General features: G+C 56.7%; 1 protein-coding gene across 1 annotated transcript in view; it reads left to right on the top strand.

Annotated features, from left to right (window-relative positions):
* ASPG (asparaginase) overlaps nucleotides 1–5,078 on the top strand; it is a 25,437-nt gene extending 20,359 nt beyond the window's left edge. Inside the window, exons 13-16 of the mRNA XM_032267578.1 lie at nucleotides 1,725–1,811; nucleotides 3,895–3,994; nucleotides 4,292–4,372; nucleotides 4,869–5,078. Of these exons, the coding sequence (XP_032123469.1) occupies nucleotides 1,725–1,811; nucleotides 3,895–3,994; nucleotides 4,292–4,372; nucleotides 4,869–4,889 (289 nt within the window). The 3' untranslated portion in view covers nucleotides 4,890–5,078. The remainder of the gene's footprint in view (nucleotides 1–1,724; nucleotides 1,812–3,894; nucleotides 3,995–4,291; nucleotides 4,373–4,868) is intronic.
* Nucleotides 5,079–26,731: the final 21,653 nt, after the last annotated feature.

Genomic DNA, 26,731 nt, shown 5'->3' with positions numbered 1-26,731 from the left:
GGTGCTCCCCGAGTCATCCCCGTGCGCCTGTGGATGTGGGGGTGCCCTGGTGCTCCCCGAGTCATCCCCGTGCGCCTATGGATGTGGGGGGTGCCCGGGTGCTCCCTGAGTCATCCCTGTGCGCCTGTGGATGTGGGGTGTTGGGGTGGAGGTGGGGCAGAAGGTCCTGGCCCAGTAGCCAGACAGGGTAAGTAAAAAGCAGGCTAGCTGGCAGCAGATCTGGGGTGCGACAGGCCACTTGGGGCCTGGAAGACAGGTCCAGCCCGTGCATGTGGGAGTCCCTGGCCCCACCCAGCAAGCCCTGGCAGGCGTCTGTTCCCTAAGCCCAGAGTGGCGACAGAGGCAGAGTGCGAGTATGTGCCCTGCGGAGCGGGGGCGGGGCCGGCACTGGTGGGATGGGGTCATTTCCCCCTTCCTACTGTTTATTGCCCTTGATGCCCAGCAGCCTGGGCCTGGGAAGGTGGAGGGCCTGTCTGCCAGTGCCAGTGCCCAGACCCACATGCCTTCTCGGAGACCCCAGGGCTCCTGGAGATTGCCCCTGGGAGTGAGGACTTGGCTTGCAGGACCCTGGGTTCTTTTCGGGGAGGGAGTACTCAGGAGTCCGTGGAGAGAAGTGCAGGTCGTGTGACCCCGAGGTGCCCAGTTGTGGGTCCCCTCCCCAACGGTGAGCCCTGGGGTGGCGTATGGCGCCCTTTGTGAAGGGGAGGACTGGCGTAGAAGATGCTTTCCAGGGCCTGTGAGCATTGACGGGGTACTCAAAGCAGCAGGAGAGAACAAGGTGGTGGACAGGAGGGGGAGGGGCTATGAAGGGGTGATCCAGCCTGGAGATCCTGGACGGGGCATCCTTGGGCGTGGGTGGGTGGTGAGGAGGGAAGCTCACACAGTCCTGGCCCCTCGTCCCCTCCGGACTCACAGGACCAGGCTCACAGCAGCCTCCCCACCGGTCTCCCAGCGTCACTCCCCCACCAGGCTCCCGGAGGCCGCCTGCCTGGCCCTGCTGTGCCCAAGTGCGGTTCGGCGAGGCTACCATCTCACACCTGTCCCCAGCCTCCTAATGAGGGTGACGGGGGGAGGGATTTGTGGTGCTTGGCAGAGGTGGGGGACGTGGTCAGCAGTGATGGCGCAAAGGTTAGGTCACCCCATCCAATGGGCTCTGTGGCTTCAGGCCTTTGTGCCTCTGCTCCAAGGCCTTGCTAGAGCCCTGCCCCCGCCCCCACAGACTCCACTGTCCTTGCTTCCTGCCCCCACCCCACCCCAAGGGCAGTCAGCAGGATTGCTTGTGTTCCCCGGGCCTGGCCGAGGAGGTCAGGGGACATGATCAACGTCGGGGTGTGCAGTGGGGCCCGTCAGCGCCTGTGAGGCTGTCCTCTAGCTGGGCTCACCCTTGAGATGGGTGGGGCAGACCGAGCTGGGAGGAGCCAATGCCCTCCCCTGTGGGGCTGGGTGCGGGGGTGCCGCAGAGTTGAACCCCCCTCCTTGCAGACCTGAGCTGTCCTAGGAAGGTGTCCTGGACATATGGAGGTGGCGGGACCCCGAGATGATGTCACATGGGCTGGGGCAGAGAATTAGGGGGAGGGGCCCTTGTCTGAGGCTAGGGCTATGGGGTCCTGAGAAGGCAGGTCCCTGTCCCCATGCACAGGACCTGAGTCCTGCTGGCTCCTGGGTGAGGTGCAGCCGGGTTGGGCTGGCCAGAGCAGAAGGTCAGCGCACTCCTTCTTACGCAGGCATCCCGGCGTCGTGGGGTTGCTGCGGGCGGCCGGGGCCTCCCTGTCTGCCCAGGAGCTGGAGGGGGCAGGGACAGAGCTATGCAGGTCAGCTTGGCTGGAGCACCTGTGCCTTCAGGGATGTGGGGGACACAGCTCGGGGAAGGGAAGTCAGACCTGCTGGGAGGGACAAGTCACTTAGGGTGTGGGGGCTTCAGAGGAGAGGCCCGCTGACCTCCGTGTGCACCGTCCTGGCTGACTGGAAGAGGGGTCTGCCCTGCACCATGGCATGGGGCAGGGGAAGGGGCTGTTGCCAGGTGAGCGAACAGTCCAGCATGGGTGTGTGTGTGCATGTGTGTGCATGCGTGCATGTGTGCGTGTGTGTGTGGGTGTGCATGCATGCATGTGTGCGTGTGTGTGTGTATGTGTGTGCATGCGTGCATGTGTGCGTGTGTGTGTGTATGGGTGGCGGCCTTGAGGAGGGGTATGGGAATTGGTGGTCTGGTGTGAGAGGCTGGGCCATGGGCTGGAGGGTGGCTGGGGCTGCATTTGGGGAGGTTGGGGCAGGTGGGGCACAGGGGAGCTGAGGCCCCTGGCAGGTGACAGGTCTTGTGAGCTCTGTTCTCCCCAGTGTGGTTCCTGTCCTGGGATAAACTGACCTAGGCCCAGCCCCCACCTGCTGGCCTCATGGCACCGGTGGCCAATGTGCCTTCTGACCACGTGCTGCCTAAGTGACCACCGAGGCAGGCTCAGGGCTTCTGACGTCATGTGATTGTTGGGGAGACTGAGGCGCAGGGAGGCCCTCGGTGCGGGTGTTGGTTGTGGGGCTGAGTGGAGGTGGGCCAGTGCTGCAGGGAGCTCTGTGGCAGCCAGAGGCACTTCCCCTCCCCCACCTTATGCCTGGTGACTTGGTGCTGCCTCCTGTGCCCGGCCTGGGCTGCCTGAGGCCAGGATGGCTCCGAGGGACCCAAAGGGTGAGTCAGAGGCAGGAGGGGACCTGGGCAGGGTGCAGGTGGTGGCCGGGGTGGGGATGCTTTGAGTGTCGGGGTGTGTCCCTGGAAGTCCGAGTCCCAAGCTTGGGTAGTGGGTGCTGGCGGAGGCTCGGTGGACTGGCTGAGTGGGGAATGGGTGGGCCAGCAGCCCTGGCTCCTCCTCTGGGATGGGCCCACAACCCCTGGGCTTGCCTTTAAAGGGATGTCTGGGGTGACTTGGTCCAGATTTGCACTCTAGGCAGGTCTTGTTGGCTCCATTGACAGATGGGGAAACTGAGGCAGTAGTCAGGTCCTGTGGGAGCTGGGACCAGAACCCTGGTCCAGGACTCTGCTGGGAAGTGGGGCCTGGCCAGCTGCTGGGTGGACATGAGCCCCTCAGCCAGGCCTTCCTAGGGGCCAGTGTGTTTGTGGGGTTTGGCCTCTTGGGGTGAGTTCAGGAGGGGCCAGTGGGACCATCCAGAGAACTCACTGCAGGGCTGCCGCTGTTTCCTGGGTTGAAGCAGAGCCCCTAAGGGCCCTCCAGAGGAGGGGGCAGCCCCTCCCTCGCCATGCCACTTCCCCCACTGCACACCAGGGGTGGGGCCCTCCCTGTGGGGTCACCACCTGGCCTGCTCCTGGCCTCCCCAGGTGGGGAGTGGGTTCTTCCCAGGAGGGTGGCAGGGTGAGGAGGAGCTGGTGAGGGCCTGGCTTGCCAATCCTGGGCAGCTGGGCCCAGACCCCTGTCCTAGCCAGGAACCCCATGCAGTCTGCTAGGGTCCAAGCCCAACCGCCATCCCAGGGCCCCCTGTGTCCCCCTCTCTCAACCACTGGGCTGCTTGAAGCAGCCAGTTTGTTCCTCCATGTGGACCCTGCCCCGGGAAAAATGGTGTTGTGAAACGTGAAACTAGCGTGGGGCGCTTGGCGGGTGGGTGTGCATGTGTGTGTGCACAGGCTCCTGTGTGTGCATGCATGCTGGTGTGTGTGCACGTGTTCAGGTGCGTTTGCATTGTGTGCAGGTGCACACTGACCTGAGTCACAGTGCCACCCACTGGGTGACACCAGACTCCAGGCTTCCCATCGCCCCAGGACCAGGCCACTACTGGGTCAGCTGTCTGGGGCTGGCTTTGTAAGAGCATCCAGGGCACCTGGGGGACAAGCAGGTGGGCAGATGGACAGGTGCCCAGCGGGCCCCAACAATTCCTCCTCTATCCTACCCCCAGGCTGGCATCCAGGGCTGACCTCAAAGGCCTGGAGGTGTGGTGGCAGGCAGGGGCTGACCTGGGGCAGCTGGGTTATGACGGGCACAGCGCCCTGCATGTCGTGAGTGCCCCTTCCCCCTGCACCCTCTCCAAAGGCTGCCACCTCCAGGAAGGACACCCAGACAATTCACCAGCTGCCCCTTTGCCCCATCCCCAAATGCCCAGCCCTCCCTGGGCAGGACCATGGGACGCCGTCCCCTTCTCAGAGCCCTGAGTGGTGGGGATGAAGAGAGTACAGGAGCCGCTGGGCCCTGTGTGCGTGGGCTGGGAGCAGGGAAGGGAGTCCTGGGGACGGGAATCCTTGGGCCAGCCGCTGGTCAGTGGCCCAAGGCAGTCCCTCCCCACTGCTTGCCCATAGGCGGAGGCAGCTGGAAACCTGGCAGTGGTGGCCTTTCTACAGAGTCTGGAGGGTGCGGTCAGTGCCCAGGCCCCAGGCCCGGTAAGTCCCTACCCAGGCGGGGCTGACACCCCACAGCCAGCTTCTAGTATGTGTGGCTGGATCCTGGCTCAGGGGCATATCCAAGGGGGACAGAGCCGGGAGGCTGAGATGGATCCCAGCCAGTGTAGGGTCTGCAGAGCCCCTCCTGGGGGTGTCTGGGGCAGAACACGGTTTAGAGGGAGGTCTTCCTGAAGAAACTGACCAGACCTGAGCACCGAGGGCCCAGCCAGGGCTCAGCATCCTCTCACCCACCCGTGCCCCTGTGCCCTGCCCCACTGGGCCGCTGAGGCTGGGTGCTTCCACCTGCCTCCCAGGCCAGTTCCCAGCTGACACCCCCATTCCCACTCGGTCGCATGGCCCTCCCACAGTCTCATGCTGGGTTTGCTCTGGCTCTTGGACCGTGCTGCACAGACCGCATGCCTGGGCTTGTCTCTCTGCCCTGACTTCGCACACTACTTGGGCCTCCGCATGTTATAAGGAGCCCTCATGTTTTCAGGAAGTGCTGCCTGGTGTCTAACCTGAAGCTCTCCTGCTGCAGTGTAAGCCATTCCTTCCTCCTGTGACCTGCTGGAGGGTCTCAGGCATGACCCCCTGCTGGGGCTGCTTTCCAGCCCATTCTCAGGCAAAGCCTGAAGGCCTTTGTTGGGCAGAATGGCAATAAAGTCTCTGGGCATCTCCTCTCCAGGTCCCCAGAGCCTGGTTCTGAGTGGGTCTGTCTGGGTCTGGACTGTGGCTGTGTGTGGAGGCAGGCCCGGGCTCTGTGGGGGTGAGGGGGGCACTTGGCCCATCCTTCCCGAGGCAGCTGTGAGTGTGAGCCGGGTGGGGCAGTGCTCACGGAGGTGACTTGGCCAAGCAGCCAAACCGGCCTTCCTTTCCCAGCCTCTCCCCTCCCCCTTCCTGCCGCCCTGCCTTTGTTCAGGCCGGCCCTTTCTCCAGACACCCTCTGCTCATCTCCTCACCTCCTGTGCCTTCTTTCTGGAGCTTGAAGTCACCTCCTCCAGGCAGCCCTCCAACCCCTGGACAAGCACACTGCTTCTGCTTAGCTCTAGTCCTCACAGCCCCATCCTAGTTGCTGTCTGGTTTTCTGTCACCCCAGCTTCGCTGCACCTGGCCCCCATCTCAGGGCAGGGCTACACCAGGGCTCCAAGCGCTGCAGAAGCCCGTGAATGTCAAGGGGGCCCCTCGGGACCCTTCCGGCCCCTGCTCTGCCTGAAGCTCCTGACAACCTCAGCCATGAGCCAGGCCACTCTGCAAGGGAAGGGGTGACCTGGGCCGGCCTGTTGGCACAGCCTGGGCAGGTGGGTGCGTGGGGTGGTCCCTGCTGCTGCCCAGTTGGGGTGCTGTGGGGCGGCCTCGTGCCTTCTTTCAGCTGGGGCTGAAATCGGGGTGTGGACCCCTGGCTCCTGCCATGTGTGCATGCATGGGCCTGGGATGGTCAGGGACTCCTGCTGCCACCCCCAGCCCCTGACCCCTTCTTGCTGGTGTGAGGAGCCTGGGAGCTGCCTCCCGCCAGGCCTCTCTACCTGCCTAGGGGACAGTTCCTGTCTGTCCCTCTGGCTGGTCCCTGGACTGGAGGCCCAGGAGGGCAAAAGTGAGACCCCAGAGCTGGCCCTTGGCAGCCAGGCACACCCCGGGCTCCTCAGCCTGGTTCCCAAGCCTGGCTGGCACTGCCGCCCGCATCCTTGCTGTCCTCACCCCGACACGGGTGTGCCTGGGCCTTGCACAACAAGGTGACGCCACGAGAGCATGGCATGGCGGGGCTGCGGAGGCCCTCGCTGCACACCTTGGTGAGGCCCGTGGGGGCTGCAGGGGGAGGGATGGTGGTACAGCGCCCGACAGCCAGGAGCCTCTGCTGTCCCGGGACGGCCAGGACCCTCGGAGGGCCTTTCGGGAGGCAGCGGGACAACGGACAAAACACCTGGGGCAGGTGGGGACTGGGGAGACCACCTCAACATCCCTGGGCTGAGCCCACCTGATTGGCTCGGTCCCGAGGGCTGGGCAGAGCCTGTCACTCACACTGCCCCGCTCAGCGCTGTTCCAGGCCCTGGGAGCCCCAGGTTGTGAAAGCTTCAGGTGGCTCACGGTAGCCCACATGGCAGCACCCTCCCAGAGCAGGTGCCAACCTGCCAGTGTAGACACAGCCGCTGATGCCTGGGGTGAGTGTCCTGCAGTGTGGAAAGTGCCACTCAGCCTGCGTGTCCCGCAGGGAGCACTTACCAAGCTGGCCTTTCTCCAACTGGGTCACTGACGGAGTTTGGCAGAGATGGCTTGAGGACCACAGAGGCGGGGAGGGGCTGGGCAGATGGGGAGTGCTCCTCACAGGGCTGGAGGGGGAGGCCACACCTGCATTTTCAGACCCTCCGAAGCCTTGTGGGGTGCAGGGCCCTACCACAGGGAGCCAGGACTGGCCAGTGTCTCAGGAGGCTATGAAGAGTCATAGGCTTGAGTCTGGGAGCTTCCTCGGGGGCTGTTTGTGGCCCTTGGGGAGAGGTCAGAGGGTCCCTGGGTAAGGGGACTCCTCTACAATCACCCAGAAGTGGCAGGGGGTGCAGGCCCGCTGTTCAGGGCTCCCTGGGCTCTTCGAGGGGCAGTGACCTGGCCCCGAGGCCTCTGGATCTCTGGTGTGCAGCGGGAACAGCGGGACAGACAGGCTTGGAGCGTGGTGTCCTGCCCCATGTTGGTGTGTTTCGTCCCCACTGTGCGCCTTGGAGGGCACTGGGTCCTTGCCTCTCCCACTTCATGGCCGAGGAAGCTATGGCGCAGAGTGGCCCCGTCCTGTGCCCAGGGCTCTGTGTTGGCACAGGGCAGAGCAGCGCTGTGAATCAGGGCCCCCTCGACTCTTGCTGTGGCATGAGGCCATGGGAGACACAGGAATGAGGCACAGCTGGGTGCCTGGTGCGTGTGGGACCCACCTCCCCACAGCGGGGTGGTGTTGCTCACACCTGGTAATTTCACGCTGGGGGAGGCCTTGCTTCCTACAGCCCACCACAAATCACCTGGATCTCAGGGCTATCCCTGGGAAGCATCTCTCCATCACGTCTACTGTCGTTCTAATCAGCATTTTCTATCCTAAAATCAGACTCCTTAGTTGAGGGCCCTGCAGGGCCGCAACTCCCCTGCTGGAGGTAACCAGACTTCTCATGCATGCGAGGAAGTTCCCCTTCTGGTGACACACCAGTGTTTCCTGCGGCTGGTGGGGACTGAAGGTGCTGGTGCTTGTCAGCTTCTCTCTGTCTTCTCTCAGTGCCCTTGGATGCTGGGCACGGGAGCCATGTTTGCTGCGCAAGGCAAGCCCACCCAGGTGGCTGTGTGTCAGGAGTCTGCCAGGACCGGACTAGACCGGGGCTTAGAATTAAGAATAGGAGAGGTGGCCGGGCACGCCTGTAATCCCAGCACTTTGGGAGGGAGGCTGAGGGAGGTGGACGGCTTGAGCTCAGGAGTTTGAGAACAGCCACCATGGCGAAACCCTGTCTGTAAAAAATAAATTCAAAAATTAGCCAGGTGTGGTGGTTTTTTTCTGTGGTCCCAGCTACCTAGAGGCTGAGGTGGGAGAATCGCTTGAACCCGGGAGTTGGAGGTTGTGGTGAGCCATGATTGCACCACCGCACTCCAGCCTGGGTGACAGGAGAGCTGGGCTCTTCCTGCCCCTGCAGCTGTGGAGGGGGAGGAGCTCCCAAGCTCCTGTTCTGGATCTCAAGCCCCCGTGTCCCTACTTCTACCCGCACCTCCATGCCGCAGCCGCTTGGATGCCACGCACAGGCCCTGAGACCCACAGATGCAGCAATGCCAAGGCCTGTTGTCCCCTCTCTACCACCAAGAGCTGTGGAATCCCCAGAAGTCACTGTCCCCCCCGGGCCTCAGTTTCCCCAACTGCAAAATGGAAATAACAAAACCTTTCTGATTCCCTTTCCAGGGCGGCTGCCATAGTTAAGCCACACACAGCACGTGTGGAAGTGTCTAGGGGTCCCTCAGGTCTGGTGCTGTGTTCTGGTCTGGGTCGACCTTGGCCCCTGAGCACAGAGGCCGCTGGGCTCCTGGCTGGGCGGCGGTGGGATGGCGTGTCACAGCCCTGCTGCCCAGGACTGCACAGGCACAGCAGTGGCTCCAGACTTGGCGCAAGTGCTTAAGCTGGTCACCTCCCCCTCCTTCTCTGTACTTCCGAGAGCCGGAGCCCTCCCCTCAACTGCTGTGTTCTGCTGAAACAGAGTCCCTGGGAGGCGCCACTGGTCAGGCCGGGACACCTCCAGGTGACTAAGTGGGCAGGGCCGGCAGGGCCAGCTGCGCCAGGGCGTTCGTTCGGGGCTGGGCTGTGTGTCGGGGGAGCAAGGCGCAGGCTCCTGTTGCGTGAGGAGGCAGGGCGCCCCTCCCCCCCGCGTGGGAAATGAGGAGGCAGGTACCGGGCTCCCCCCCACCCCGTGGGCTGCCGCGTTGGGGTTCAGGGTCTGAGAAGCAGAAACCTGCTGGACGGTCCCCTCCCTCCCTCCTCCAGTTTCACTTTCTCTTTCCCCCTCCCACGAAGTTCCCTTTGAAGTGAGAGGGGCCGCGGTGGGTGTGTCCAGCCGCCCCCACACCCAGAGGGGCAGGCCCAGCCCTGGGCTCCCGTCGGGCCTGGTCCTCACCTGCCCGGGCCGCCCTGGGCCCCGACGCAGCTTAGGTGGAGCCCCGGACCCTCCATGCGCCCAAGCGCCCCAGGCCCAGACCAGACGGTGCGCGCGCTTCCCAGCGGGGACCCCGACCCCGGGAGGCCAGGTGCGCCCAGGCCAGGCGCTGGAGGCGAGGGCGCCAGGCGGGCGGGGCGGCTGCTGAGTCAGGGCCACCCCCGCGCGGGCGCGCGGAGCAGGTCCCGACCGTGGAGGATCTGTCGCGGGACCTGCGGGCCCGGAGCCGCCCCTCCCGGAAAAACCGGTCGGGCCAGCGCGGCGCGGGCGCATTCCGGCGCCGGGAAGGGCGGCCGCGCGGCATAAAAAGGCGCCGCGGCGCTGGCGGCTGCCGCTTGGAGCGCAGCCGCCTGCCACGCGGGGCCGGCGGGACGAGGGGACGTCGGGGCCGGCGAGGACGCGGCGGGGCTGGACTCTGCGGCCGGGATCCCCTGTTGCGCCTGGCCGGGGCGTCTGAGGCGCCAGGGGCGGCATCGGGGCCGGGCGGCTGCAGCAGGGCCGGGGGCGCTCGGCCGGCTGGGATCCGGGCGCAGGGGCGGGTCCCCCGGGGTCCGCGGGCGGTCCCAAGGGCGTTGGGGCTCTTCTCTCTGCAGCTCTGCAAACTGACAGTGCCGCGGACTTGCGCGCTGGGTCCAGTGGTTCTTAACAGTTCAACAGTTCTGTGGCGCAATTGTGAAATGTTTAGGACCACTAGACCCGGCGGGCCCGGCGACGGCGACAGCGACGCAGCGTCCCGCGCGCGGCCTGGAGTCAGAGTCACAGCCGAGGGCGCGCCGGCGACCAACCCAGGGGAGCCCACGGGCCGGCTCCGCGCTCCACACCGGCAGCTCCAAGCGCCGCACCGCGCAGCCCCCGGGCCCTAGCGGGCCCCGCCTGCTGCCCGGGTAGACCCTCGGCTTCACAGCCCAGTGCTGCAGGGAGGTGGCCGGGGGCGGCCGGGGTTAGGGGCGCCCTGGTCGCCCACGCTCCTGGCGCGCTGCCCGCCTGGAGACGCCGCCGCCGCCCTCCAGCGCCCCGAGGGCCCCCACCTCGAAACTCCGTGCAATTCCCAGCGAGGACCTGGCGGTGGGCCCGCAGGGTTGAGCAGCGCTCCTTGCCCTGCGCTTCCGGGGAGCTGCCGCACCCTGCTGGCCAGCCAGCGGTTCCCGCTGCCCACTCCCTGGAGCTCCTCTCACCGAGGCCTTGGGGCGCGCTGCGCGGCTCCTATGAGTGTGCTTTAAACACCTGAAGGACCTCGAGGCACAGAAACTGGGAGTGGGGAGGAAGTTTGGAGACCATACCCAGGTAGAGGAGAGGCGGCGCCCACGATGACAGGCGCCTGCGCCAGAGTCTCCTTGGGCCTCGCTCGTGGTGGCGCCCACCGGAGAGGTCGACGCCAGTCTGGGTGTGAAGCCACAGGCAGCCCTGGGAGGGGCTCAGCGAAGGGTCGAATCTGTCCCCATCTCCAGCCAGGGACTAGGGTTTTCTGCCTGGTGCTGCCTGGGCTGCTGTGTCCTGCGGGGCAGAGGGTCCCTTCCAGTCCCCACCTCCTCACCCAGTGATTAGAGAGCTGTGGGGCATCCCGGGAGATGGGTCAGACAGGCCTGGGTTTGAGGCCTGCTAGGGTGGCCTTGGGCCAGTCACCTGCCCTGTCTGTGCCCCACCTACACATGTGGGGGGTTGATGTGAAGAGGCAGGAGGTGACTGTGGAGGGCTGCTCTGGGAGAGGGTCAGCTGCAGGACAGCAGGGTCCCCTGGCCACCCAGGTGGAGGGAGTGGAGTTCCCAGGAGAGCATCCACCACTGGCCAGCACCTCCCCTGTTGCCCAGAAAATGCCACTGTGGCCACCTCTCAGGCTCTGGCTTCAGAGCCTGGGGCTGTGGGAGTGCCCAGCGGGTCTCTGGCATTGGAGGGGCCAGAGTGTCTTGCCCAGCTGCTGCCCACTGACCACCGCAGCTCCTTGTGGCCATTTCATTTTACAAGCACGTTCCCCCACACCCTCCGCATGGGCCCTCAACCCTCAGCAGCCCCGTGAGAGGGCCTGAGGCTCAGGTGGGGAGTGGCGGCTGTGTCCCCGAGCTGCAGCTTGGAAACATTCTGTTTGGAATGCATCTGTACATTTTAGACTGACAACAATAAACACGTTCCAAAGCATCACTGTGTCCCTGCGGTCACTTGTCCTTTTCCCCAGGCTTCAGTGTGGTTTCTCCCTCGAAAGCAAACCACCCATTTCCTTCTAACCTCAGAGAAGCAGAAACCAGGATGGTTGGTGGAGGGGCATTGGCCTGGTCCTTACCCGAGGTGCACCCCCGCCCCCAGCCTCAACTCTGCCTCTGGCACTTTGTTCTCCAAGGAAGCCCCTACCTCAGCCCCTGCCGCCAGCTTTCTCATTGCAGTGACCTCTCCTGGGCCACTGGGCCAGATGCCCTGCCTTGGGTTTGAGCTGCACTGCCTCAGGGAGCCAGGGTGGGGAAAGGGCTTGGCTCCCATGCGCCCCACTTTCAGGAGCTCCAGCCCGCGCTTGCCATCCCACCCCGCCTATGACACTGGTCTCTGTGGCTCCTACCCATTCCCGCTGAAGCCTGTAGGCTGGCCCTGGGGACCTGACCAGGAGAATGGGCAAGGTGGGAGGACAGAGGGGTTGAAGAGATAGAGGCACCTTCCTCCACCCTCCCTGCCCTGTTACAGGGGACCCAGAGTCCATTGTGCATTCAAACCCCAGCTCTATGCCTATTAGCAAGTGACCTTGGAAAGGCCCTTATCCCCTCTAACACCTGTTTCTTCCTTTTGTAGGATGACGTGGAGCTAGATGGAAGTTCCTCTGAGATGATGCAGCAAACTCCCGGCGTGCTCAGCTGGGCAGAGCTGTCACCGGAGCTGAGGTGGTGGGAGGGCTGGTGGGGGATCCTTGGAGAGGCCGAATTTCAGCCAGGGCCTTGGAGGACCAATGGAAGGCCCAGGTGGTCATGAGGTGTGGTCTCACAACAGGCCCATGCTTGGTCCCTGGGGACACCAGGAGGACGGGCCCCTACTTTGCTGAGAGGAGAACTGTGCTTCCCAGCAGCCCAACCTCTCCACTGTGGCCTCTCCAGCCTCTGCCCCTGACCCAGGTGGAGGATGGCTCCGTCCACTCCTTCAGCCATGGAATTCCCGAAGGGAAGCAGGACATGCAAGTCTCCTGGGTTGCTGGTGGGGACATGTGCCACAGTTCTGCCCCGGGGAGTATGAATAGAGGCGGATGAAACTTGTGGGTGGAACTGGGCACCATGGCATTGAGCCGTGCGGCTGTGTCACTGGAGGGCCACGCCGGGGGAGGGCAAAGCATCCTGGCACAAGGCTGACCAGCCTGTCCAAGTGAGCCTGGGTTTTTCCAGATTTGGCACTGAAAGGTTCTTGCGATCTTCTGAGTCTGGGGCAAACTGGGACTGCTGGTCACCCTACCTGGACCAGCTCATGCACACGCTGCCCCGCCCACCTGGACAGCTGACCAGCTTGTCTTTTCCATAAGAGAGAGGAAGCTTCTGCCTTTTAAAGCCACTGTTATTTTTTGGTCTCTGTTAAAGTAGCTAAGCCAGTATGGGAAGGCAGGGGTTCTGACTCACCGCTGAGGCCCAGGCTCAGTGAGTAGGACAGGCAGTCGGCAGCGATCTGTGTCTTCACCAAGTTCCCAGGTGAGCCTGCTAAATGCCCAAGGCTGAGAGCAGCTCACAGGCCTCAGGAAGAGAGACGGGCTGGGGGAAGGGGAGACAGGCCCTGAACCTGTGGCTGTGGGTGGTGTCCTGGCCGCCACTTCTCTGGGAGCAGGAGCCCAGAGTAGAATTTGCATCTTAGCTTCTCTGTCCTTCCCCAGAAGAGTCCATACCCCCCACTGCACAGATAGCCTGCCAGGCCAAGGTTGGGGGTGTCCACTCGGGGCTCACGGAATCCGGGTGTATATGTGGGTCTCAGGCCATTTGTGCTGCTGTAACGAAACCTCTGAGATGGGTAATGTGTAAAGAACCACGAGAAATTTATTTCTTACCAATCTGGAGGCTGGAAGTCCAAGTTCAAGGTGCTGGAAGGTTCTATAGCTTGTGAGACCTCAGTCTCTGCCTCCAAGTTGGTGCCTTGTGTACATCCTCTGAAGGGGAGGGACGCCATGTCCTCACATGACAGGAGGCTTGAAGGGCAGAGAGGATGGGAAGGGCAAACTCACCCCCTCATGCCCTTTCATAAGGCACAGATCCTGCCCATGGGGGTCCAGCTCTCATGGCCTTGTCAGCTGCCGAAGGCCTCAGCTCTTAGTCCCGTTGCCCTGGGGATTACGTTTCAACATGAATTTTGGAGGAGGCACAAGCACTCAGGCCACAGCAATGTGTCTGCAGTTGAGAATCATCAGAGAGAGGACAGATGATGGCTCCTTCCTAGGTGACTAGATAAGTCCCATGGGACAGCGGATCTGTCACAGTGCTGCGGGGCCACTGTGACTGGGCTTCTGAGTGTCTGCTTGCGGTTCTGAGGCTGCTGGGGAGCAAAGTTGCACTGGGAGGGCACATGGAGAAAAAGAGCTGTCTTGAGCTCTCCGGCCTTTGTGGGAGGTGTCACTATTTTTCTTGGGTTTATTAAAATGTCACTGACATACAGTAAAGTCCACAGGTTACAATCTGCTGGCTCTTGACATGTATGTGCACACCTGTGAAACCATGACCACAGTCGAGATGAAAAACTGACCAACCACAGCTGCCTGCAGGGTCCATCCAGCCCTTGTGATCTCGCTCTCCTTCCCCAACTCCTCCCACCCCTGGGGCTTTCTGTGTTGGAAAGAACTGCAAATTCAACATATTTCCTAGATAGAGGGCCATTCAGCATATCTATTTCTTCTTGAGTGAGTTTTAGCAGTTTGTGTCTTTTCACAGGATTTATCTAATCTAAATTGTTGAATTTATTGATATAAAGATATGCATACTATTCCATTATTATCTTTTAATATCTGTAGACTCTGTGGTGATGTACCATTTCTCGTTCTTAATGTGGATGACATGTTTTCTCTTTTTTTCTTGACCCATCTGGATGGAGGTTTATAATTTTTATCAATTTTTGGAAAGAACCAGCTTTTGGTTTTATTGATTTTCTCTATAATTTTTCTGTTTTCTATCTCGATTTCCAATTTGATCTTCATTATTTCCTTTCTTCTCCTGACTCTGACTTTTATTTGCTCTCTTTTCCTGGTTTCTTTTTTTAACGTTTTATTTATTTGACACATAAAATTGTATATATTTATTATGTACAATATGTTGTTTTGAAACACATATACATTACGGAATGCCTAAATCAAGCTAATCAATGTATGCATTACTTTACATACTTATCTTTTTTTTGTGGTGAGAACAGGTCCTTAGCAATTTTCAAAACTACAATACATTGTTATTAACTAGTTACTATGTTATACAATAGATCTCTAGAACCTATTCCTCCTAACTGAAATTTTGAATCATCTGACCAACATCTCCTCAACTTCTTTTTCTAGTTTCTTAAGGTAAAAGCTGAGGTCACTGATATATGACCTTTCATCTTCTCTAATATGGGCATTTTAGTGCCACAAATTTCCCTCTAAGCACCGCTTTAGCTCCATTACACAAATTTAGATATATTGTGCTTTCAGGTTCATTCCCTTTAAAATACTTGCTAATTCCCCTTTTGAATTTTTCTTTGACATTTGGATTATCTAGAAGTGTGTGTGTATTCTTTTTTTCTTTTCTTTCTCTGTCTCTCTTTCCCTCTTTCTTTCTTTCCCTCTTTCTTTCTTTCCCTCCTTCCCTCCCTCCCTTCTTCCTTCCTTTTGTTTCTTTTCTTTCTTTTTTTGATGAGTCTCAGTCTGTTTCCCAGGTTGGAGTGCAGTGGCGCAATCTTGACTCACCACAACTTCTACCTCCCAGGCTCAAGCAATCTTTCCACCTCGCCTGCTGGAGTAGCTGGGACTACAGGTGTGTGCCATCATGCCTGGATAATTTTTGTATATTTTGTAGACATGGGGTTTTCTCATGTTGCCCAGGTTGGTCTCAAACTCTTGGGCTCAGGTGATATACCAACCTTGGCCTCCCAAAGTTTTGGGATTACAGGCATGAGCCACCATGCCTGGCCTGGGAATGTATAATTTAGTTTCAAAATATTTGGAAATTTTCTCAATCTCTTTCCGATATTGATTTTTAATTTAATTCCATCATAGTCAGAAACTGTACTCTGTATTATTTGAGACCTATTAAGTTTATTGGACTTGTTTTATGACACATAATATGTTTTATTTTGGTTAATGTTCTGTGTGTACTGAAAAATTATGTGTATTTTGCTGTCATTGGGAGCACTGTTCTATAAATATCAACTACATTAAGTTGATTGATAGTGTTGTTCAAGCCAGCTATATCCTTGCAATTTTCTGTCTAGCTTTTTTTTCAGTTACTGAGAGAGGAGTGTTGAAGTATCCAACTATAACGTGGATTTGTCCATTTCTCCTTTCAGTTCTATTCTTTTTTCTTTCATGTATTTCTGGATGTCTGTTACATGGTGAATAAACATTTATAATTTTTATGTCCTCTTCTTCAAATAAGCCTTTTACCATTATGAAATTGCTTTCTTTATCCTTGATTATATTCTTTGCTCTGAAATTTACCTTTTTGTTATTAATATAGGCACTCCGGCTTTCTTTTGATTAGTGTTAATTTTTTTGGTAACCTTTTACTTTTAACCTATTTCTCTTTTTACATTTAAACTTCTTTTTTTGTAGGTAGCACAGAGTTGGATCTTATTATTTTTATTTGGTCAGACAATCTCTGCCTTTTAATTGAGATGTTAGACCATTTACATTTATTGTGATTATTGACACATTTAAAATTTTATCTGTCATCTATCTTGCAAACAACAACTCCTCATTTCCCCTTCCCCAGCCCCTGGCAACTATCATTCTCCTATTGTGTCCCTATGAATTTGATGACTCTAAGGACCTTATCTAAATGAAATCCTGTGGTATGTGTCCTTTTGTGACTGGCTTATTTCACTTAGCATAGCAACTTCAAGACTTATCCGTGTTGTACTATGTGTCAGAATTTTCTTCCTTTTTAAGGCTGAGTAATATTCCGTTGTGTGGGTATACCACATTTTGTTATCCATTCATCCACTGGTAGACACTTGGGTTGCTTCCACCTGTTGGCTACTGTAATGCTGCTATGAACATAGCTATACAAATACCTGCTTTAGCTCCCAGCGTGCTTTGGAATATGGGCAGCTTCCCCTCAGCCCCTTTCAGGTAGTTTTATCCAAAGCCTTGGGTAGTTTATGAACCCTCATGAGTTGATCCATACTCAGCTGAAGAGTCAAGGGGCGCCCTCTGCAGAGCTCCAGAGCTAAGTTTTTGTGCTGACTCTATTGTGTATTCTCTAACCACCCTGGTCTTTCCACACTTTCAACCGTGTCTCCCCTGTTTAGGGGCACCTGTGGGCCCCTCCTGGGTCCTCCTTTCTCATGCTGAGGCCTGTCCTTTCTCCAGGCAATGGGCTGGGGCGATCAGGGCTCACTTTTGTTTTCCTGCTCTCAGGGTTCACTCTCCTGTCCTGCATGATCGACAATGCCTGTAAACTGGCGTTTCATATACTTTGTCCAATGTTTAAATTATTTCTGCTGGGAGTATAAATCTGGTCTCTGTTACTTTATCTTGGCCCAGAGTGAAAGTCTTTACCCATCTCCTTATTACCCCAAGAACACTGGCTCCTACTCCTACCTGTAGACTGTTGACATTTTTTAAAAAAACCACATTTCTTTTCCTGAGACATCTGTGGCTGTCCCTAGGGCCTGCCAATGTTGTTGCAGGTACGCCCTGGTGGCTTCTGCCATGCCCTCTGTTATGCCTTCCTTTGGAGCGAGAGCTCTGCCAGACTGCTCACACCACCTGCTGGGGGCTCAGATGCACCAACTGGCTCAGGGATGGGACGAGTGCTCCCCCATCATAAGCAAGTTGCATGTATATGTAGCGCTTCCTGTACTCACACAACTTCCCTGAAGGCTTGGGGCCAGCACAAGTACCATGCAGGACAGAGGCTACCTTTAGAAGTGGCCACTGATGGTGTCTAAGTAATATAGCCAGCTCAGTCCCTTCTGAGGGACCTCTCCAGGTATTCCCCCTCCCCCACCTCACTCCTTGCCAGCCTTCCTTTAGTTCCAGTTAAAACTTTGCCCAAATCATCCTGACTGAGTAGTTTATTGGAAAGACACCCCAATACGCAGGCTGAGCAACACCCTTTGGCTAAGGCAGCACTTGGCAGCTCATTTTGCAAAGTCTCGCTTATTTAGTCTTTTTATTTATTTATTTTTGAGACAAAGTCTTGCTCTGTTGCCCAGGCTGGCATACAGTGGCACGATCTTGGCTCAGTGCAACCTCTGCCTCCCAGGTTTAAGCAGTTCTCCTGCCTCAGCTTCCCGAGTAGCTGGGATTACAGGTGCAAGCCACCATGCCCAGCTAATTTTTGTATTTTTAGGACAGACAGTGTTTCACCATGTTGGCCAGGCTGGCCTTGAACTGCTGACTTTAGGTGATCCACCTGCCTCAGCCTCCCAAAGTGTTGTTTATTCTTTATTAATACTCTTTCTCGTCTTATAATAGACACATGTAAGGATTTAATTTTCCTTTGAGAACCACTTTGGTCTCAGACCACACATGGTGATATGTAGTATTCATTTACTTGCCTTCTTTATAATTTCCATTGGGATTTCTTTTAGGAGTTACTCAGAAGTATATATCTACATATTTAAATTAAGCAAATAATTACTTTAAAATGAAATTTAAACAGCATACAATATAAGAAGTCAAATGAGCATAAGTGTTGGAGGAAAAACAGAAGCCTCCTGCCCTACCTATTCCCACCCCAAGCCCTACTTCTTGGCAGGGACCTCTTTTAGCTGCTTTTCCTATTTCCTTCTGTCTTCCAAGTAACCCACTTTCCTGCAATTTTTACTTTTCAGTTTTATGTCCTTTCTAGGGATCTACTATGGAGGCTGAGGATTTTATAGCACTCTGTTTTCTCTGCCGACCCCACTCCTATCATTCTTATAACTTGGTCACAATTTTTGATTAAATCAGCATTCAGAGTTTACATCAGCATTGTCAGCTGTGTAAAGATGATTCACAACTGAGCCTGGTAGCATACTATGATCACAGTGCTTTTCCGATACAGTTTTCAACTTAAAAAAAATGTTTTATTTTAAAGTTGGCATAATTATTTTTTGTACTGTGAATAATTCCCATGCTCTTTTTTTTTTTTTTTTTTGAGATGGTCTTGCTCTGTCACCAGACTAGAGTATAGTGGTGTGATTTTTAGCTCACTGCAACCTCAAACTCCTGGGTTCAAGCAATCCTCTGGCCTTAGCCTCCCAAGTAGCTGAGACTACAGGTACACACCACCATGCCTAATTTTAGTTTTCTGTTGTTGTTGAGTCAAGGTGTTACTAAGTTGTCCAGGCTGGTCTTGAACTCCTGGCCACAAATGATCCTCCTGCCTTGGTCCCCCAAAGAACTGAGATTACATGGATGAGCCACTGTGGTCAGCCCCATGCTAATTGCTAGAAGTTTAAATCTCTTCTAAATGTGTTCAAATACATCAAGTAATCTACTTACTTTCTTCTTTTCTTTTTCCCTACCTATAGAGAGTGGTTGATGCTTGCTCCAGTATGGACCTCTTGGGACTGCAGTTCAGCGGACATCCTTAATCTCCATTCACCACTTCCTTGGGTTAGTTCCCATCTCCTTGATTCCACATCCTCTTTTTCCTTGGGTTTAGTTTCTTGCTGTAGGGGAGTCCATTATCCAAGAACTTTAAGAAAGAGAAAAATTGGTGGGGTACTGTGGCTCATGCCTGTAATCCCAGCACTTTGGGAGGCTGAGGTGGGTGGACCTACCTGAGGTCAGGAGTTTGAGACCAGCTTGGGCAATGTGGTGAAACTCCATCTCTACTAAAAATAAAAATAATAAAAAAATTAGCCAGATATGGTGGTGCGGGCCTGTAATCCTAGCTAGTTGGGAGGCTGAGGCAGGAGAATTGCTTGAACCTGGGAGGCAAAGGTTGCAGTGAACCGAGATTGTGCCATTGCACTCTAGGTTGGGCAATAAGAGTGAAACTCCATCTCAAAAAATGAAAAAAAAAATAAGGAGAAAAATCAAAGGCAAACCTTTTTGTCTTTACTTTTATGCTAAGCTGATAGTAATAGCTTAGCTGGGTATAGAATTCTAGACAGGAAATCATTTTCCCTCAGTTTTGGACACTAAAGTCCATCATCTTCTCGTTTTTATTGTTTCCGTTGAGCAGTCAGATATCTGTCAGTCGGCTTCCTGATCCTCCTTCCTCCTCTCAGCCCCAGAAGCTTTTAGTATTTTCCGTTTGTTCCTGGTGTTATTTTGAAATTTCAAGATGTTGGCCTTCCCTGCCTGCCCCTCCCCCCACCGCCCTTTTCTTGCTCTGAGCATTAAAGATTTCTAGCTCTTAGTTCTGGGAAAATGTTTTTGCATTATTCCTTCACTCATTATTTTTTTTGTCCTCCTCAGGAACTCCTGTGATTCAGACACTGAATTTCCTACTCTAATTCTGTAATTCAAACAATGCTCCCATCTCATTTTCCAACTCTTTTACTTCCTGAGAGGTTTTTAAAAATTTTATCTTTCAACCTCTCTCTTGAATTTTATTTGTTATATTTTTATTTTCCAAGTACTTTTTAGATTGTCCTCTGAATTGTCTCTGCACTTAAGTTCATGGATGTCAATATTTTCCTTCTCTGAGGAAATTCCACCATCATGCCCAGGACTAGTTTTAGAGATGCCATATCCTGTTTGGCCAAGGGATGGCAGCTTCTGAAATGTGTGGTGTCTTTGATGTGGTTAATGGTGTTGGCTGGACCCTAGAGTCTGCAGGGAGTGGCACCCTCCACATTCCCATCTTCACTGATTCAGCACCTCACTCTCTGTGTGGTACATCAATGTTCTACACTCTTGTGAACATCACATTCTCACACAGACACACACACACACACACACACACACACACACACACAGCCTCTACTCATGAGGCTGCCTTCATGTCCAGCCTTGGTCCCTGGAGATCCAGAGCTGAGGGAGGCTGGTAGTTTTGTATGAGATTCACCCCCGGGCTCTTCAGGAAGCACTGGAGCCAGTTGTGGCATGGCGGTGAGGCTGTCCAGGCACTGCACCTGTGCTAGGGGGTTTCCCAAAGTTTTGCGGCTTGCACCGTCAGCCAAGGTGCCTGGGGACTCGGTAAGACTCCTCACCCATGTGTCCTTCTGCCCAGTCACTGCCTGCCCTCAAGCTGGAGGCTGAGCCCAGCCTCCAGGGAGTAGAGGGAGACGAGGCAGGAGCAGGAGGGAGAAGGAAGTCAGGGCTATGGGGTTAGGTGAGCCAAGGCCTTAACAGGTGAGGTGGGGAGAACACAGAGGGACACTGGTGAAGCCACAGGGCGGTCTCATGGGCCTTGAGCGTGAGCCCTAGGTTCCAGGCCCTGGTGCACCTTCACTGTCTCAGGGACTCGGTTTTCCTATCTGCATGAAAGGGGAACTGGACCAAGAGGGCTCTTTCATTGTCCTCTGGCCACAGACTGTGGCCAAAGTGTGCCATCTGCTGGCCACAAGTGGCAGTGTCTCCATTCAGATGCGGCTGAGAGACGCAGAGACTCCGGAGTCCTGCCAGGGCTTGAGTGCTGTGGGCATGGAGAGGGGTTCAGGGAGTCAGATCCTGTGGAGGACAGGGGACGGGAGCCAAGCACGGTGAGGAGAGAGCCAGGCTGTGGGCCCTTCGGGCTGGCCTGCTGGCCAGGGCTCTCCCCGCTGGTGGTGACGGCACTTGCTGGGAGTTTTGGAGACCGCATGGTGCTACATGCACTTCTGCCAGGGGAACAGAGAAGGTGCAGGTTGATCAGGAATGCTTCCACCTGGGCCCAGGAAGTGTCCTCAGGCTGGGGCAGCTGGGAGCCACACGCTGCCTTGCAGGTCCCATGAGGTCAGCCTGGCTGACTTCGGGCTGGGCTGCGGGGGCCTGGGCAATGTATCCTGGGGTGGGGTCTGGCCCTGCAGCCTTGAGGTGCAGTGTGGTGGGGGGGCGAGAAGCCAGGGTGGGGCCAGTGAGGGGGCCAGAGCAGAGATCTGGGGGGGGGGGGGGGGGGGGGGGGGGCCGCGGGGCGGGGGGGGGGGGGGGGGGGCGGGAAGGACAGGAGCCCCTCTGCAGGGGGAATGTGGCAGGACCTGGTGGCACAGAGAACAAGCCTGGGGATCATGCATGCCTTTATTTTTTCAACAAAAGTGAATGAGCTTCAATGCTGTACCAGATGCTCAACCAAACCTTTCCTGCCCCCAGTGAGCTGATATTCTAAAGGGGATGAGGGACAATACACTAAACAAGTAAGAAACATCTAAGTCAGCTCCTGGTAAGTGCTAAGGAGGGACAGGAAACTTGGGTGGGGCTGTAGAATGCAGGGAGGGCCTGGCATTTTACATAAGGCTGGTTGGGAAAGCTTTGCTTAGAAAAGGCCTGGTGGGGTCAGGCGTGGTGGCTCACGCCTGCAGTCCCAGCACTTTGGAAGGCTGAGGCGGGCAGACCACCTGAGGTCGGGAGTTCGAGACCACCCTGATTGACATGGAGAAACCCCGTCTCTGCTAAAAATACAAAATTAGCCATGTGTGGTGGCACACATCTGTAATTCCAGCCACTCAGGAGGCTGAGGCAGGAGAATTGCTTGAACCCAGGAGGTGGAGGTTGCAGTGAGCAGAGATTGTGCCATTGCACTCCAGCCTGGGCAACAGAGAGGTCCTCCATCCAAAAAAAAAAAAAAAAAAAAAAAGGAAAGAAAAAAAGGCATGGTGGCTCACGCCTACAACCCCAGCACCTTGGGAGACTGAGGCAGGAGGATTGCTTGAGCTTGAGCCCAGGAGTTAGAGACCAGACCGGGCAACATGGTGAAGCCTGGTCTCTATAAAAAAATTTCAAAAAGTTATCTGAGTGTGGTGGCGTGTGCCTGCGGTCCCAGCTACTCAGAAGGCTGAGGTGGGAGGGTCAGTTTCGACTGGGAGGTCGAGGCTGCAGTGAGCTGTGATTGCACCACTGCACTCCAGCCTGGGTGACAGGGCAAGACCCTATCAAAAAAGGAAAAGGAAAAATGAAGGGCGTGGAGAAAGGCATGCATGTGGAAGTCTGGGGGAGGACCCCCCCAGGCAGTGGGAACGGTGGGGCAGACACTCAAGTCAGGGTGGCTGCACGTTGGGAACAGTGAGGAGGCCCTTGCGGCTGGAGCAGAATGTGTGCGGCGGGAGAGGGGTCAGCCAGGGCTGAGAAGTGGAAGGAGCCCACCACCTTCTTGAAGGCTCACCTGGCGGCTGTGCTAAAGCGGGCATGGCATTGCAGAATCCCCTCCAGGGGCTGACATTCCATTAGGGTGGTGGGGACAGATCTGATGGATGGGAGGTGGGGGCGGTGAGCAAGCAGGAGTCAAGGACAACTCCAGGAGGTCTGAATTGAAAGGGTGAATGAGCCAATGACTCATGGAGAGCTTGACGCCCCAGGACACTCCCTCATCCCCGCTCCCCAGCTGCCCTTGCCTGCTGAAGCCCCCTCCTGGTGATGACTCAGGTGCTGAAGCCACGCATCCCCAGCTGTTCCTCCGTGCTGGACCTGGGGCTCCTCTGGCACAGGGCAAGGTGTTCAGAGCTGTGAGCCCGGGACCAGCGGGCGTCCCTAGTCTGTCCTTATTCAACGAACCCTTAGCACAGGGTCCTCCGTGGGATCCTGGCTGGGTTCCCACAGCTTGGTTCAGAGCTGACTGGCCCTCGATCCTGGGCCGTCCTGGTCCCAAGGCAGGGCTGGGTCCTTGCTCAGCAGCCGCACTCCTCAGGCCAGGCTCTGGGGGAAGGGAGGAGGAGGCTATAAACAAAGGGCTTGGAGCACAGACTCCTGGGGTGAAACCTGGATACTCACCTCCCCACTCTGGACCTCATTTCCTCATCTGTAAAACGGCGATCATGCAATACCCGCGCCAGCACTGTTGTGCAGATTAAATGAGTGGATATCACCACATGGGTAAGACAGAGCCTGGTCCGGAGAACATGCGGTGCTGGCTAAGCCCCAGGGCCGGCCACCCCCTTAGGCACTCAGATGCCCTCTGAAGAACTGGTGCAGTGACAGCCTGAAGCCGGCTCTTGGTGCTGGGGAGGAGGGGCCTTGCTTGACCAGGAGGCCCTGCCCTGAGCCGGGTTGGCCTCCCTTGTGGCTGCCCTCCTGAGGCACCCTGTCTCCTGTACCCAGACATGGTCCTGGGCTCCAGGAGGGCTGGGTAGGCAGGGAGCCCAGTGAGCTGGTCAAACTTGGGAAAGCATGAGGGGCGTCCCGAGGCCTCCTTGAAGTGGGGAAGGGCTTTTTCCCATCCCCCCAACTCTTGGCGAGGATGAGGGTCCGTCTGATGTTCCTGTGTGTTCCTAGGGCCATGGGTCTCAGAACATTGTACTGTGGACAGTTTAGGCCCTGTAACCCTTCCTTACCTCTTCACTAAACACTAAACACTAAACAGGCTGGTTAAAAAACCATGCAGACGGGTGTAAAATGGAAGTGAAGACTCTCCCTAGCTCCACCCACACTCTCTCTCCAGAGAGAACAATTGTTACCTGTTTCTCGTGTCTGTCCCCGGAAAGGCCCTGGCCCTCACAGGTGTAAACCTTCTCTACCAAGGCGAACGGGGCTGTGCCTCACAGTGCTGTTGCAGGGCCGCAGCCCTACAGGGTCGTGGGGTGTCCCCTATCGCTGTGCTTAGGCACAGGATGCAAGAAGTAAAGAGACAGGACCCGGCCAAGGAAAGTGCAGCTGGGCGCAGGGGGGCACGCCGCCTATAAGCACAGACAGGTGAGGCCCGAACGTCCAGAGGCATCTGTGTTTATTGTGTGCAGGTTAGGGGGCAGGGTAGTGAGTGAGGTCATCTTTAAGGATAGTCATAGGGTCTTGAGCAATAAACCAGGGGTCCACCCCCATTAGGTCCCCGAGGCATGGAGGTGGGCGTGCGCAGCGAAGAGGGTGCAGTGTGCAATATATCTCTGGCATGCTACTTCTAAGAATATCTATAGGAGGATGCTTTGACTCACAGCAGCGGCAGAGCTGACAGGGTTACCGCCACCTGCTGGCAGCTTCCAGTGATTTCTATAGGAAGATGCCTTTCGAGCAGCACAGTAACAAGAGCTGGTAAAGTTCAGTCACCAAGGCGAGATTATACCGGAGGGGTTTTAAGCCCTTGGAGGCTCTTGGGATTGCAGGTCTGAGGGCAGCCTTCCGCAAGAACTGGAGCAAGGTCCTACAACTCCTTTATCAGGAGGAGTGGCTCTTGCCCCAAGCCTGGCATACAGCGGGTATCTTTACAATGCTGAACGCTGCCGCCTGGGCCGTGGGTTCTTGTCCTGGTATAACTGCTTTTCCCTAAATCACGCTCTGTACCGTGTCTGTTCTATACATTCCTCTGACCATAAGCTGCTTCTTCCTTAATTCATGCTCTGTGCTATGTCTGCTCTAGGCATTCCTCCGACTATGAACTAAAAATATATATATATGGAAATAACAGATTAGTAGGACGCTCTTCAGGCACTCATTCTATAAACTAATATATGATTATATATAAAGGATAATATGAAAGGAAATAGCTGAGTAGTGATACTGTAAACTAAAATATTCTTCAGGCACTAATTGTGCTAGGAATCTGCTTAGCTCTCCTTCCTTGGTGCCTAGATGGGGGTTACCCGCAGCTGTGCCTGTCCCTGTCCCGGGCCCACCTGCCGTCCATCGACTGTCGCCAAGGATGAAGTAAGGATTGGCCATTCCTACCTGTCTGTTTTCCACTACTACAGACACCTCTGCCAGGTTTTCAGTTTCTATGCGAGCATGTCTGGGATGCCTCCTAGCTCTCTCCCTGCAGGCTGAAGGGACATGGATGGGGTGGTCTGGGCTCTGGAGGGTACACTCTACCTCATCATGCATGGAGACATGAAGGTGCAGAGAGGTGGGGGGGGCGGGGCGGGGCTCCTCACCAGCACCGGCAGGTTGGGGAGAGACGGCGATGTGGAGGGCCCTGGGCTCCAAGCGCCCAGGGAAGGAATCTGATCACTGAAGCCTCATGTCCTCCTCCCTCCCTGAAACACTGCTGCCTGTGGTCTGATTGGAAGCTGAGTTCCAGCAGTTAATCCCATCACAGGGGCTCTGCCGAATGGTAGGAGGTTTTTTCTGTTTTGCTCCCTTGGTCTAGATTTCCCCGGGGACAGCTCTGACCAGCCTCTGCGTGCCTGGTAAATTAAATGTTAAAAAAATCCTCACAATGACTTTAATCAATCCGCTGACATGGCGGGTGGCCTCCTCCCAGAAGCCCTTGGTCCGCTGAAGGGAGCCCAACCCCCCAGGCTCAGGGTCTTGGATGAGACAGGATGGGGGAAAAGGAGCCAGGACAGCCTCTCCAGTCCCCTTCCTGTGGGAGAGGGATGAGGGTGGGTGGTCCCTAGAGTGTCCTCCTGGAGAGGGACAGGGAGAAAGGGGGGACTCTGGCCCTGATCCCAGACCAGGAGTGATGGTGGGCGCAGGGAGGGGGCAGCTCTTCCTCACTTCTCTCCTGACCGGAAGCCTAGGGGGGTACAGGGCAGGTGGTCGTGATCAGCCATGTGGTCAGCAAGTCCAGCGTTTATGGTGATGCTGTTGGAGACAAATGGAAGTTCTGGGCTCTCTGGGTTAGAGTCAGGTTGAGACAACGTCCTCCAGCCACCACTCGGGGGAGTCAGGGGAAGGACCCGGTCAGCAGGCTGGTCTTCAGACACTGGGGCAGTGGGGTTGTGCGGAGTGGCCAGGGTCCTTCCCAGGGGAGAGTAGAGGGGTGCAGGGGGCAGAGAGCACAGAAGGTCTAGCCCAGCCTCAGCACCCCAGCCAGGCCATAGGTGCGCGCTGGCGCCGCTGAAAACGTTCTCCTTCCCTTGTCTGCTCACCTTCCAGGTCCTGCTCAAGGCGCATCCTCTCTCCTGGGCAGTGTCCCTGACACTCCCTAAACTCCCAAGGACCTTCTGCGTGGGCCTAGCGCATTTAGGCGACCCTCTCTGCCTGCTTGATCCTCTCCCAAGCCAGGCACCTCACTCACTTGCGCGCCAGGCTGGGGCAGCCCACAGGAGGAGCGCGGGACAGGGGCTAGAGTTCGCACCCAGGCAGAGCGCCCGGCCCCGCCCCTAGTTCCGGACCCTTAAAGTCGAGCCGTCGTGCCAGGCGGCCAACCCGAATCTTCCAGCCCTCAGGGAGTCGGGGTTGGGGCAGGGAAGGCCACGGGTGTTGGGAGAATCGGGATCCTGGACGGGAGGCTTGGAGACTGCGATCCGTGGGCCGGTTGGGGTGGGCCTTGGAGGTCCACAGGCCAAAGTTGAATGCGGGCCCTGGAGCGTGGGCGGGGTGGCGTGCACAGGCCACTGGGCTCTGAGCGTTTCCACGGGCCAGGACCCCAACGCGAGGAGTCCTCAGGACAGACTGGAGGGGGAAGGGGCTGCGACTGTGCCCCAGTCGGCAGGGTTTTACAGCAGCCGCGCTGCCCCCTCCCTGCCGGGCACCTGGCAGGAGGCGCCTACGTCTGGGGGCGTGCGAGGCAGGTGGGTGCGGCCGGGACCCGACTCTGGCCCCCATCCTCGCCCCGTTGCGGGCGGGGCC

This window comes from Sapajus apella, unplaced genomic scaffold, assembly GCF_009761245.1.
Source record: "Sapajus apella isolate SASKATOON/1434 unplaced genomic scaffold, GSC_monkey_1.0 scaffold170, whole genome shotgun sequence".
NCBI lineage: Eukaryota > Metazoa > Chordata > Mammalia > Primates > Cebidae > Sapajus > Sapajus apella.
This window is presented reverse-complemented; position numbering and strand designations above follow the sequence as displayed.